This window comes from Bos javanicus, chromosome 19, assembly GCF_032452875.1.
Source record: "Bos javanicus breed banteng chromosome 19, ARS-OSU_banteng_1.0, whole genome shotgun sequence".
Classification (NCBI taxonomy): domain Eukaryota; kingdom Metazoa; phylum Chordata; class Mammalia; order Artiodactyla; family Bovidae; genus Bos; species Bos javanicus.
The window spans coordinates 26,002,641-26,015,787 of NC_083886.1; the positions used below are offsets into that span (position 1 = coordinate 26,002,641).

The 13,147-nt window shown below is 50.8% G+C and overlaps 1 protein-coding gene across 2 annotated transcripts in view; it reads right to left on the bottom strand.

Annotated features, from left to right (window-relative positions):
- Positions 1-2,040: 2,040 nt before the first annotated feature.
- ZZEF1 (zinc finger ZZ-type and EF-hand domain containing 1) overlaps positions 2,041-13,147 on the bottom strand; it is a 94,846-nt gene continuing 83,739 nt past the window's right edge. For both annotated transcript variants that reach the window (XM_061390747.1, XM_061390745.1), the window contains exons 50-55: positions 11,793-11,961; positions 11,532-11,630; positions 10,947-11,112; positions 6,942-7,095; positions 6,346-6,417; positions 2,041-4,607 (exon numbers count right to left, since the gene is read on the bottom strand). In XM_061390747.1, the coding sequence (XP_061246731.1) occupies positions 4,527-4,607; positions 6,346-6,417; positions 6,942-7,095; positions 10,947-11,112; positions 11,532-11,630; positions 11,793-11,961 (741 nt within the window). In that variant the 3' untranslated portion in view covers positions 2,041-4,526. The remainder of the gene's footprint in view (positions 4,608-6,345; positions 6,418-6,941; positions 7,096-10,946; positions 11,113-11,531; positions 11,631-11,792; positions 11,962-13,147) is intronic.

Below are 13,147 nucleotides of genomic sequence, written 5' to 3' on the forward strand. Positions count from 1 at the left end.
TAATAGAAACTTACCATTTTAAATAAAACATGGTCTGGAGAATCTAGTATATGAAAACACAACACTGGGGACTTAAAATTCTTAAAAATAACAGAATTTAAAGCAGGAACTTGGGTTTTTAACCAGTGGTTTATTTAAAGCACGGATACCTAGCACGCTTCTGACTGGTTCATGAACTTATTTATTGAATGAATGAGCGAGTGCCTGCCATAGGGACAGCTTGGGGGCTGGGCGTTAGGAGAACTGGGCTGGTCTACTTCCTGTGCAATTTCAAGATGACCTCTCACAGCTTCTCATTCTTTCTCAAATGAAGAGGCTCAGCTGGTTGATCTGTTTCTCTTCCGTTCTGAAAGGCTTGAGTTCAAGTTGCTTTTGACCTCTGTGACCTTCTATTGTTTGTGCTTTGTCTCTGAGTCTTGTCTGACTCTTTACAACCCTTTGGACTGTAGCCTGCCAGGCTCCTCTGACTATGGGATTCTCCAGGCAAGAATGCTGGAGTGGGTTGCCACGCCCTCCTCCAGGGAATCTTTCCAACCCAGGGATTGAACCCAGCCAGGTCTCCCTCATTGCAGGCGGATTCTTTACCATCTGAGCCACCAGGGAAGCCCAAGAATACTGGAGAGGGTAGCCTATTCCTTCTCCAGGGGAACTTCCCACCCAGGAATTGAACTGGGGTCTTGTGCGTTGCAGGCAGACTCTTTACCAGCTGAGCTCCCCGGGAAGCCCTGTTGTGTGCTCATAAGCTAATCTCTGCAGCCTCCTCTCTAGCCTAGCTGAGGCTCAGACAGATAGAGCACAACACAGGCTCCTGGGGCCAACTTTAAAGACTCAATGAATAAATGTTGCTCAGGCAATACCGCCTGAATATCAGGCCTGAATATTCATTGGAAGGGCTGATGCTGAAGCTGAAACTCCAGTACTTTGGCCACCTGGTACGAAGAACTGACTCCTTGGAAAAGACCCTGATGCTGGGAAAGACTGATGGCAGGAGGAGAAGGGGATGACAGAGGATGAGATGGTTGGATGGCATCATCAGCTCAATGGACATGAGTTTGAGCAAGCTCTGGGAGTTGGTGATGGACAGGGAAGCCTGGTGTGCTACAGTCCATGGGGTCGCAAAGTCGGGCACGACTGAGCGACTGGACTGAGGCAACAATGCAGGATGTGAGAGGTCCAAGGTGTCACCAACAGGCCCTAGAGGGGGGACTCGGGGGCTGCGAAGACCTTGGGAGCACCAGTTCTGCTGAGCCTCACGCAGATCCAGTTTTCTCTGGCCTCAGGGATGATGAGGGTCGAGGTTGGGTCTTGGGTCCTGTCCCTGGATTCCTCAGAAGGCAGGCTGGGGGCTTTCGGGGGACATGTCAGCTGCTTTCAGACCAAAACAGATGGGCCTGGAAGGTTGGTTAAGTCCAGCCCCCACCAGTTTCTCTTCTCTAATTCACGAGACAGCCCTCAACACCAGGAAAGTGGCTGAGGAGGCGGCAGAGTGGTAAGCGGCAGACCAGTGACCTGAAGGAGTAAGAAGCTCGAGACCCCAGGACGGGCAGACATTGGCCTGGTGTTGAGTCAGAAGCAGGTCCAGAGGCAGGCAAGGAGGAAGCCAGGCCCCGGAAAGGTAGCAGCCCTGTGATCAGACCACCTCTGCCCTCCTCCCTCGGCTGGCAACACACATGCCCTGTGAGCTACTAAGAGGTGAAGGAAGCCTGGGATGGGGTTGGGGTGTGTGTCTGGAGAGGAGGTGACTGGGGTGAGTGTGTATGTGTGTGTGCATGCAGACCTCTGAGTGGCTGTGCACAGTGACAGGCCCAGGGAGCAGGGTCTGAGGATAAGACCCCAGAGCACAGACCCAGGGGAGGGGCAGGAGGAGCTACTGGAGAGGGGGTGGGAGCTAAGAACCTTTCTGATTCCTTCCTACCCCAAGGCCTTGGGATTCTAGAAATTCCATCAGTACGGACTTGGTAGAAACTCCAAGCATCATCTTCATAAGCAAGGCAGAAGGAGGCAAGGAAAGGGAAAATAAGAAAAGCCCACACACAAGAGTACCTTTTTATATAGAATTTGTACAATATATTTCTCTTCATTTGCATATTTTACCCACAACTTAACATCCTTTTTACAGGCTGAACTTACTCAGCTGATATAATCAAAATTCTTTCTTTCAACCAAATAAGAAAAATTCAAAATCGTAAACCCGTAAGAAAACAAATTAAAAACGATGATGAAAATAAGTCACTCCCTGTAAGGAACAGCGTCTGTCTGTACAATATACATGGTTTGGAACAGATTTCTTTATAGATTAGGCACATGTTTCCACAACACCTTCATTCCTGCCAGTCCCACCTCACTCCAGGCAGTCCCGCCTCCTAGGAAGGATCAGAGGGATGTCGGTCTGGATGGAAATCACTTTCGGATACTGCTGGCCCGGCTGTGGACCAGGGGAGTGGGCCTGGCTCAGCAGCGCCACCCAGTGGCTGGTAGCAGAGGCGATGGGAGGCAGGGCGCTGGCAGGAGAGCAGCAGTTGTGGGTGAAGGGAAAACCGAGGCTTATTCTATGCAAACTGAATACAGAGAGATCAGAATAGCAGGGGCGGTGTACACAGAGAAGCTCTGAGGAGTTCAGCGTTTTATTTACACTTTTATCTCCCTAGTGGGAGGATGGAGGGCAAAGCCAATGGCTGCTGCCATGAAGGGTATGACCCCCTGCAGCTGCTGCCAGTCTGGGAGGTTAGGGGGGAGCATGGTGAGGGTAAGCAGCGAGTACACCATCTCTGCATCAGTGAGCCCGAGGCTATGGCAGGGACCTCTCCTCCAAAGCACTGTGATCTCTCTGATTTCCCTCGTCACTGGGAGACAGCCACCTGGGGCTGGGCGGTATGGAGCCTGGGACCTTCTTTGGGGATGCCAGCAGAGCAAAAGGTGAGAAAGGGGTTTCTACCAAGCCAGCAGTGCTCATCTACTCACACCCCAACACCACGGGAGACTGGGCCAGGCCCGGGCTGTGCCCGCGTCAGGGTCTTCTTGGGCTTTCGGTCACCAAGCCTCAGGTCCTGTTCTGTCTCTGCCTCTTGTGAATTCTCCCTTCCATAATGGCTCCACCTGCCGCTTGGGGCTGGGCCGAGAATCCAATCTAGGGCTGCAGAAGGTTGCAGCACCTCAGTTTCCTGACCCAGAAGGCGGAAGTGCTCCAGCAATAAGGGGATTCCAGGACCCGCAGCCTTGGGCTCTGCAGAGGGGGGGCTTCCGGGGCCGTGGCATGCGGATCTGCTCAATCCCGCCCGGCTATGATGAGCCTTCCGTGGGTTTGGCCTTGTATGAGGGGCAACATGCTTGGGCCCAGATCCCCACCCTTAAGAAGCAGCTGGCTCTATGGTGCTTCAAGTGACGAGTCCCACTGAGGCTTTGTCCACGGGCCACTTGCCAACCTAGCCTCACACTCCAAAGCATGGCTTTGGAAAGAGGATAATCATCAGCACTTCAGGGCAAGACTACCACCACAGAAAGGAAAGTGGAAAACAGCATTCATTAGAACTGATGTAGTTATTGCTAGAGACAGGTGACAGCCGGATAACCATGGGAAGTCCCAGAGGCGGACGTGATGGATTACAACGACCGTGGAGCAGAAATACAATCGTGTGGTTTTTTTGTTTGTTTGACTTCTAAAGTAAGATCTCCTCTGATAACACTTTGAGTCTTTGGGTACAGACGCTGAAGAGTATTCTTCAAGATCTGCTCCTTCACACAAACCAGTGTGTCCCCCTGAATGACCGATCTCCTGGTCGTGCCCCCCGAGGCCCTCTCAAGGGAGTCAGTGTGGTTCTCTCTAAAAACATGAGCTGGAAACTGAAATACGTGTTAAAACAACAACTAAAACAACGCGGCTGAGCTGGGAGCCGTGCACAGTGGACGTGCGTGGCGGCCTGCTGGCTGTTCCCAAGGGCACTTGTTCTCACCAAGGAGTTCTCTGGGACGGCCGAGGCTACGCAGAGGCCAGCGTGGCAGCAGGTCCTGTATTGAATGGTGGGGACCGGGTGGGGGCCGGGCTCTCACTGGTTTTGGTTTAGACGACCCGGTCTCAAGAAGCAAAAGCGAAAGAAGAGCTCCCGGGCCAGGCTGCTGCTGAAGGTCCTGCTGAGAAACGTGGGTCCGGGCAGACCCTGTCGTCCCCTGAAGGGCAAGTGCAGGCAGTTCCAGTTCAATGGAGACAGAGCCCTTCCCAGAGAGGCGGTGGCCTTGTCTTCAGGGGCCGTAGCCTCTGAACAACATTCCCAAAGGCCTGCAGCTGGCGCTTTCTGAATGATTTCGCATCGCTCTGCTTATTCTCACATGCTATGGGACGCGCAGGTGCCTCGCTGTGACACAGGACGTTCTCGGAGACGTGGCTGCTTGGCATTCTAGTCAGGGTGGAAGGGGGGAGCTCAAGGAGAGCCGGGCACCGATGCCACGGGAATCTTCCCGAATGAGTGCAGGCATCTGCTCTAAGATCCTCGTGGACAGATTAGCGAGTTCCATGCACACCACACCAAGGGCTAACACTCAACGTTCCAGAGGCGGGTGGCCTTGTTCGGGTAGTTGATGGCCAGGCTGATAGCAGCAATGTTCTGCAGAGCCTGTGGAGGGAGAGAGTCATTACCATGGTCGGGAAACTCGTCACCTTCTGGGTCATTAAGTGCTGACAGAACAAGACTGGCAGCTGAGCCCTGGAGGGGTGCAGGGGAGAGGCAGATGCAGGCCAGGTGTGGTACCCCTCACCCAGGAGGCCACAGTCTAGAGGGAAAGAAGCAGCGATCAAGACACATGGAAACTCCACAGGCAGGTAGAGTGCTCACTGCCCCGAGAGGGGAGCAGGGGCCGCGCTGGGGCTCAGAGGACACCTCGGGGGCGGGGGAGCTGGGAAAGCTCCAGGAAGGGGGACAGCAACATAGAAGTGTCGACAGGGAGAGACAGCCAGCGGCGGGGCCCCAGAGGCAGTGCTGGGAGGGCAGCCGCCCCAGAGCCAGGCCAGGCTTCGTCTCCAAGCCAAGGCAGCAGGAAGAGGAGGGCGCGGATGGGGAAGAAGGGGTGGAGGCCGGGAGAAGGAGCAGAGCACTGGTCCAGCAGGGTGGACTGGCTGGAGGGAAGCGAGGAGAGAATGAGGGTTAGAGACGAACACCAGGAGAGGCGGGGGAGGAGCCAAGGATGCTAAGCTTTCGGCGCCACGACCGTCAGATGTCAGGACTGCACCGTGTGCTGTGACTCCGCGAGCTGCAGTGGCAGCGCCGGCAGGCAGCTGACAATTCACACAGACCCCTCTGTAGTGGACTGGGGGTGCCCACTTTTCTAAGCCGCACACTGACCCTTTCGTGAAGGAGGACGAACCTACGGTTTGAGAAAACCTGCCAGGAAGAGAGTGCAGGGCTCTGGCCGGGAGTCCCAGCTGGATGGAGACCTCCTCGAGTGAGACCCCGGGCACACCTCTCCCCTCCTGGAGCCTCAGCGTCCCCATCTGTCCACTGTGGACGCAGTCCATATCCAAGGACTCTGAGCCAGGGTCTCACCATGGAGTCTGGGGCCTGGGAGCTCCCGAGACCCTTCCAGAGGCTCTGCACGGTGAAAACCCTTCTCGCAATAAAACCATGACACTACTCGGCTTTTCTCCGTTTCACACTCTCGCGCACGCACGGCGGTGCGCTCCGCGGGTTACTGTGTGGCAGCACAGCCACCGGAAGCAGAAGCAGCTCTGCGAAGCCGCTGTCTCCCATGAAGGCAGACAGTGAAGGGAGCTGCAGAAACGGAAGCCAGCGCTGCCCTTCTCCACACGGTTTTGTCTTGAAAAATACAGTCGGTTTTCACAACTGTGATGCTAAATATAATGACATGATTATTTTTAAAAATAAATCGACAAATAAGTGTTTAATATTTCAACTTCTAACTTAAATGTCTAAATTTAAAATATACTTTCTAACAGTATATATCAATCTCTATAATGCACATAAACACAAGCTTTTGGGGATCCTCAGTAATTCAAAAGTGGAAAGGGGCCCTGAGGCCCAACAGCTGTCAGAGGAGTTCTCCTACTAGGGAAGAAAGTTATATCCAAAAATACCTGAAATCTAACTCTATGGAAACTTTAGGGATTAGCCAAACTATAAATTTAAGGCACTGGTTGTTTTGGTTTCAAAGACACAAATTCTTGCTAGTGTCTCCTGACCCTACGGTTTACCATGAACGACACTGATAAATGGGGCTCGGCTGCTGTCTGTGACACCAGCAGGAAGTGGCTGACTGGGAACAGAGCTCCGTGTAAACCCGGGGTGGAGCCTGCACCGGGGTGCGGGGGGGGGGGGGGGGGGGGGGAGGAGGCGGTACCTGCGCGGCGCAGCGGAGAAGGTGGTCATCAGTGGTTAAGGCCAGCAGGTAGTCCTGCAGCAGGCCGAGCTCCTGCAGAGAGAGCAGGGTGCAGCGATCAGAGGCCACCTCCCGGGGATGACGCCCACCCACGACCCAGGACCACAGGAGCCTCAGTGGGACATGGCTGCTCGCTCTGCCGGGCACCTCACCGCCCACCTTCCTTGGGCGCCTCAGAAGGAGTGGGATGGGGGAGCCACGTGTCCGGACTCATCTGCAGCCTACTCACTATAAACCCGGGGGATAGGCCAGAGAGCTCTGAAAGGCCCTTTCAGCTCTCCTGGTCAATAAGTCTATTGTGCTGAGACGGGAAAGAAAAGGAGGAAGAAAACAGCCCGTTGGTTTGTTTTCCCAAACTCATTGCTGTCAAGGGCTGTTTCCCTCTTTGGCATCAGGCCTGAGCAAACAATCTCAGGGCGGACCCGGCTCCCTGGGGTGGGGGAGAGGGGAACCGCAGGCGCCCATCTCCCTGCAGTCCCATTTCCCTGCGTAGTTCTGCCAGGACCCCAGTGATACCCTAGGGCTCCCAGCGGAGGGGCAGAAGCACAGACCCTCACCTGGGCACGGTTCTCGGTGACAAAGAAGAGCTCGGTGAGCGCGCGATGCAGGGGCAGGAGGATGCCGGCCTGGGTCACGTCCTCAAACAGGCTGTACTCCATCTGGGTAAAGAGCTGCCACAGGGGCTTCAACAGCGTGAGGTCACAGAGGTCGCTGTGGGAGGAGGGGCGCAGTTTCCTGGGGTCATGCCCGCCGATGTCAGACAGACAGAACTGCAGTTCTGAGGCTCCTTGCCACCCTGACATCTAGTAAAGTCAGGCCAAGCCAGTCCCAATTACCCGCCCCCACCCCCTGCTGCTGCTAAGTCACTTCAGTCGTGTCCGACTCTGTGTGACCCCATAGACGGCAGCCCACGAGGCTCCCCGTCCCTGGGATTCTCCAGGCAAGAACACTGGAGTGGGTTGCCATTTCCTTCTCTAATGCAGGAAAGTGAAAAGTGAGAGTGAAGTCGCTCAGCCGTGTCCGACTCTTAGCGACCCCATGGACTGCAGCCCACCAGGCTCCTCCGTCCATGGGATTTTCCAGGCAAGAGTACTGGAGTGGGTTGCCATTGCCTTCTCCCCCCACCCCCTAAGCAGCCACAAATAGTTGCCAATGGCAAATAAGAAAAGGGGCAGAATCTCAACTTCAAACCAGAACTCCAGGGACAAGGAGACACTCCAGCACATTCACACAAATCAACTTTATGGATCTTTAAATATGGTTGTTAAGAACTTCAATGACAGCAGAAAAAAACCTCCAGATAAATGTTAAGTAGAAAAGACCAAGGTACGCAACATAAAATTGCAAAAAATTTTTAAAATGCACGTGTAGTATTGTGTGACCATATTAAAAAAATCATAAATAAACACACCAAAAATCTTATCAGTGGCTGTCCTTGTCAGTTTTCTAGATTTTCTATAATGTTCACAGTTTTAAATAATCAGAAAGGAAAAAAATATCTGATTTAAAAGATAATGGCAACCATTGTTATGATCTTAAGCTCATAAAATAAAAAATATGCTTATAAAGTTGCTCAGGACAGAAATCTTTCTATGTAAAGCAGAGTCCTCCTCACTAGACAGATGCCTCTTGAGCCTGCACTGATGTTTTTTACTCAGAGGAAGATTGTACTTTAACTCCAGTTCAAAGTCCTTCCGAGGACACACATTATGATTTCTTGGACATGATTTTATACATTTATAATCTACAATGTTGCCTTTTCTTTTTAATATATGATTTTTAAAAGACTCCTGATTATACATTTAAGTGTGATCCTGGAGCGAATCACTCTCTCCCAGAGGAATAAGACTTCATAAAGTAAACCAGTGGGAAAAAGTGGTTTGATTTAAAGAGACGGCTTCACAGTTGAGTTTTCAGGACAGCACTGGAGCGGGAAGGAAAAGGTGCCTGCAAACTCATGCCTGAGGCAGAACTCAGGCCGTCATTCTGTGGCCACCTGGCCCCTGGGGGCTGCCTTTCCCCTCTGCCCGCTCCAATCTCGGCCCCTGGGATCAAAGGGCTAAGGGAGTGTCCTTACAGGAAGGAGGGCTGGCGATGGCCAGCACACTGCAGAAATGTACCCACAATGCAGCCAGGAAGGGCCCTCCTGTCTGATGACAGGAGAGATGGGACACATGCTTCATACACATCACACTGTACTCAAAAATCAACTCAAAAATGGATTAAAGCCTTGGAGGTTAAGACCTGAAACTGTAAAACTCCTAGAAGACATAGGCTGTAAGCTCCTTGACATTGGTTTTGGCAATGATTTTTTTTTTTTGGATTTGACATCAAAAGCAAAAATAAACAAGTGGGACTACATCAAAATAAAAGGGCTTCTTCACAGCAAGGAAAACAATCAACAGTACGAGACAGCAAAAGAGACACTGATGTATAGATCAGTCTTATGGACTCTGTGGGAGAGGAAGAGGGTGGGGAGATTTGGGAGAATGGCATTGAAACATGTATAATATCATGTATGAAACGAGTCGCCAGTCCAGGTTCGATGCACGATACTGGATGCTTGGGGCTGGTGCACTGGGACGACCCAGAGGGAGGGTATGGGGAGGGAGGAGGGTTCAGGATGGGGAGCACGGGTATACCTGTGGCAGATTCATTTCGATATATGGCAAAACTAATACAATACTGTAAAGTTTAAAAATAAAATTTAAAACTTTTGAATTAAAAAAAATAAATAAAATATGTTTTTGGCCAAAAAAGAAAAACAATCAACAGAGTGAAAAGGCATCCTATGCGCCAGGAGAAAGTATTTGCAAGTCATATATCTGACAAGCAGTTAATATCCAAAATACACAAGGAACTCATCCAACTCAATAGCAAAAAAGAAAAAAGAAAAAAATAGGCAAAGGACCTAAAGAGACGTCTTTCCGAAGAAAGCATACAGATGGCCAGAGGAACATGACAAGGTGCTCGATATCACTAACCATCGGGGAAATGCAAATCAAAACCACAGTGGGCATCACCTCACCTGTGTTAGGACTGCTTCCACCCAAAAGATAAGAGACAACAAAAGCCAGCGAGGAGGCAGAGCAAAAGGAGAACCCTTGTACACTGGTGGCGGGAATGTAAATTGGTACAATTTGAAAAACAGTATGGAGGTCCCTCAAGAAACTCAAGGACTACCAGATGATCCAGCCATACCACCTCTGAGTATATCCAAAATAAATGAAATCACTGTGTCAGAGATTATCAGTACGCCAACATTCACTGCAGCATTATTCCTAATAGCCACATGTCTGGAAATAATGTCTCCTGACGGATGAATGGATAAAGAAAATGTGGTGTGTACATACACAATGAAATATAATTGAGCTATGAGAAAGAAGGAAATCCTGCTATCTCCAACAACATAGATGAGCCTGGAGGGCATTACGCCAAGTGAAGTAAGCTAGATAAAGGAAGACAAATACCACATGGTATCGCTTTTATGTGGAATCCAAAACCAGTCAAACCTGTAGAAACAGAGTTAGAGTGGTGGTTGCCAGTGGCTGGGACATGTGGGAAACGGGGAAAGGCTGGTAGAAGGGCAGACACTTTTAGTTGTAAGATGAATGAAGTCTGAGGATCTATTATACACCTGGTGACTGTAGCTGAGAACAGTATAACACCATAACACAGGAGAAATTTGCTGAGAAGCACACTGCAGACAGAGGGTGAAATTGAAGTGTCCTCACATACCACAAAGAAGGTACACCTGTAAGGTGACGGACGTTAGTTACCTTGATTGTGGGAATCCTTTCACAACGTACTGATATAAAGAATATCAAGTCATCATATTCTACACTTTTAATACACTACAATTTCATCTGTCAATTACACTTCAGTAAAGCTGGGGGGTGGGAGGAAAAACTAAACTAAGTCGAAAATTTACATGGACATGCAGGGTCAAGTAGCATCTTCAAGACAATCTTGAAGATGAAGAACCAAGTTGAAGACTTTATACTGCCAGATATGTAAATTTGCTGTAAAACTATAATATATAAGACAGTGTGATACTGGCACAAAGATAACCAAAAAGACCACTGGAACACAAGCAATCAGGGATGGATCCGTGTGTACAAGGACACCTTTCTGTGACAAAGATGGCACTGGAGTGTGTGAGGGGAAAGATGGGCTTTAGAGTCAAATGGAGATCCATACAAGAATAAAAAAAGAGAAAAAAAATGTGTGTAAGAGAAGCTTAATTCTATCCTTCAGTGCATATCCTTTAGTGCATATTCTATGCACTAAAATTCATTCCATGTGGATTGTTGATCTCAATATAGAAGAAAAAATAATTAAGCTTCACCTTCATGACCCCAAGGTCAAGTGAGGCAAAAATTTCCTAAACAGGACAATGAAAGCTCTGTCATAAAGGAAACAGGTGAACTGGAAGACACTAAAATCAGAAACTTCTTTTCATCAAAGACACCACTAACAGAGAGAATGGCAAGCCCTGAAGTGGGGGAGATATTTGCAATACAGATACCCAGCCAAGGAATCGAATCCGGAAGGCAGCTTACCTGTGGGTACAGCATCGCACGATCCTCAGGAGCAGGTGGATGGCTTTCAACCGTTGATGACCAGTCTGGCGACAGGCCACACCCACCAGCCATTCCCAAATTTTGGCCAACGGGAGGTATGGCACAACTCTTTCTTCTGACAGCATCTGCTTCAAGATCTCGAATCCTGGCAACCCCCACAAAACAGATATTTTAAAAAAGACATAAACTGCTCAAGTTTTAATAAGTAGGATGAAACCATTATGATCATTTCAATTTTGCCTAAAATTATGCCTTATGGAAAAGCAACATGGGAACATTTTCAGTTCTTCCTTTTTTGCAAAATATCCTGGTGAATTCTAAGAGAACCAGCATTTTTCCCTGGTCCTGACAGGTAGCTCCTCTTTCTGGCCATAGAGAAGTTACAACCTCCCAATTCTAGTACATTCACAAGTGACGCATGTGGGGCTTGTCAGAAAAATTCTTTGAAGTCTCACAGAAAGGTATCCGCTTTGATTTTAGCGAAGACCAGTGACTTGACAGCACCGACACCCACAGGGTGCCCTGGGTAGGGAGAGCATATGAATGGAGGGCCAGCGCACACACCTGTCTGGAATCGCCCCAGGTGTCCGGCCGTCACGGTGAATCTGTAGCCCCACTCGGTGTTGCTCATGTCAGAGGTGAAGCGGTAATACAGAGTGTCTCCTGGGCACACAAGAAGCACAGACAGGTCAGGACACTGCAGACAGGGAAAGGCCCGTGAGGACTTCCCACTAAACAGATAAAGCCCAGTTCCAAATCCTTCAACAATCTCCCTTCTCAGTACTTAGCATTACGAGTCTGTATTATTTGGTATTTCTTTACTACCTGGAAGCTCAAAATCTTTCCACTTCTGTTGAGACCCACTGAAATTGTGTCGGTCCTGCTGGAAGTCACTGCTGCTGGACATGGCTAGCTCGTCACAGCCTTCCTCTGTGTTGCACTGAGGGTCGAATTTGATTGAGAGGTAGATGGCACCAGGAATGTGAACTTTGTCCTAGGAGGGGATACAAGGACACGCCGTCGTCATTGGTCACTGGACAGTTCCTGAGGGCTTCCTCAGGCCATGTCCTGCAGTCAGAACTCTGCCTGAAGAAGCAGTGAGTCAGGGCCTCCGCCTCCAGGAGCTCTGGGCCCGGCTAGGCGGGGAGGATGCACGTGGGCTACCAACACGGCAGGAAAAACACTGTGCGGCCTGGGGCACAGCTCGGAGGAGGGGAGGCAAGGGCAGAAAACGTCCCAGGGAAGGGGTGCCCTGGTTGCTGTGCAACTGAGGACGGGAGAGGACTGTCAGTGAGGAAGGAATGGAGCCAGCAGCGAGACACGAGCACATGGGGATGCGTTTCAGGCAAAGGAGACAGCACCGGAAAGCCTGAAGTGTCCAGGGGACAGCAGTGAGCTTGAGGCGTCTGAGGTAATGGGTGAGCTTCGCATGCGCACGTGCTAAGGAGATGCGGAGGGGGTGACGTGACCCTGCAGAGGCTGGGAGGGACAGATGGAAAAGGAAGACCGTGTGTGCTAAAATGAAGCACCGAGACTTGTCTGGACAGCAGGGGGCGCCCCGGGAAGGCAGTAAGCAGGAGAAAGCCTGGTTTAGGTTTGTGCTGTACCAGGATCACTGCACGGAGAAGGCAATGGCACCCCACTCCAGTACTGTTGCTTGGAAAATCCCATGGACGGAGGAGCCTGGAAGGCTGCAGTCCATGGGGTCACTAAGAGTAGGGCACGACTGAGCGACTTCACTTTCACTTTTCACTTTCATGCTTTGGAGAAGGAAATGGCAACCCACTCCAATGTTCCTGCCTGGAGAATCCCAGGGATGGGGGAGCCTGGTGGGCTGCTGTCTCTGGGGTCGCACAGAGTCAGACACGACTGAAGTGACTTAGCAATTATCAAGGATCACTGCCAGCTAGGGTGTGGCAAGGCCAGGGCTGGGGCACGCCAGCACTTGGGGAGGAGACAGGAACAGCCAGAGGGACCCAGAGAAGGGGAGGGGTCGGGGCAGCGGAAAAGGTAAGGCGATCCCTCTGAGGTAGAGTGCAGTGGCTCAGTAGGTGTGTTTACAGGGCAGGACAGTGCAGGGGTGGAGAGTGGGGACAGAGTCCAGAACTGGGGGAGAAGAGGCTAAGAAGGTAGAGAGTGAGGAGGTTTACATTCTGTAAAACAAACTCTCAGCTGTCAAC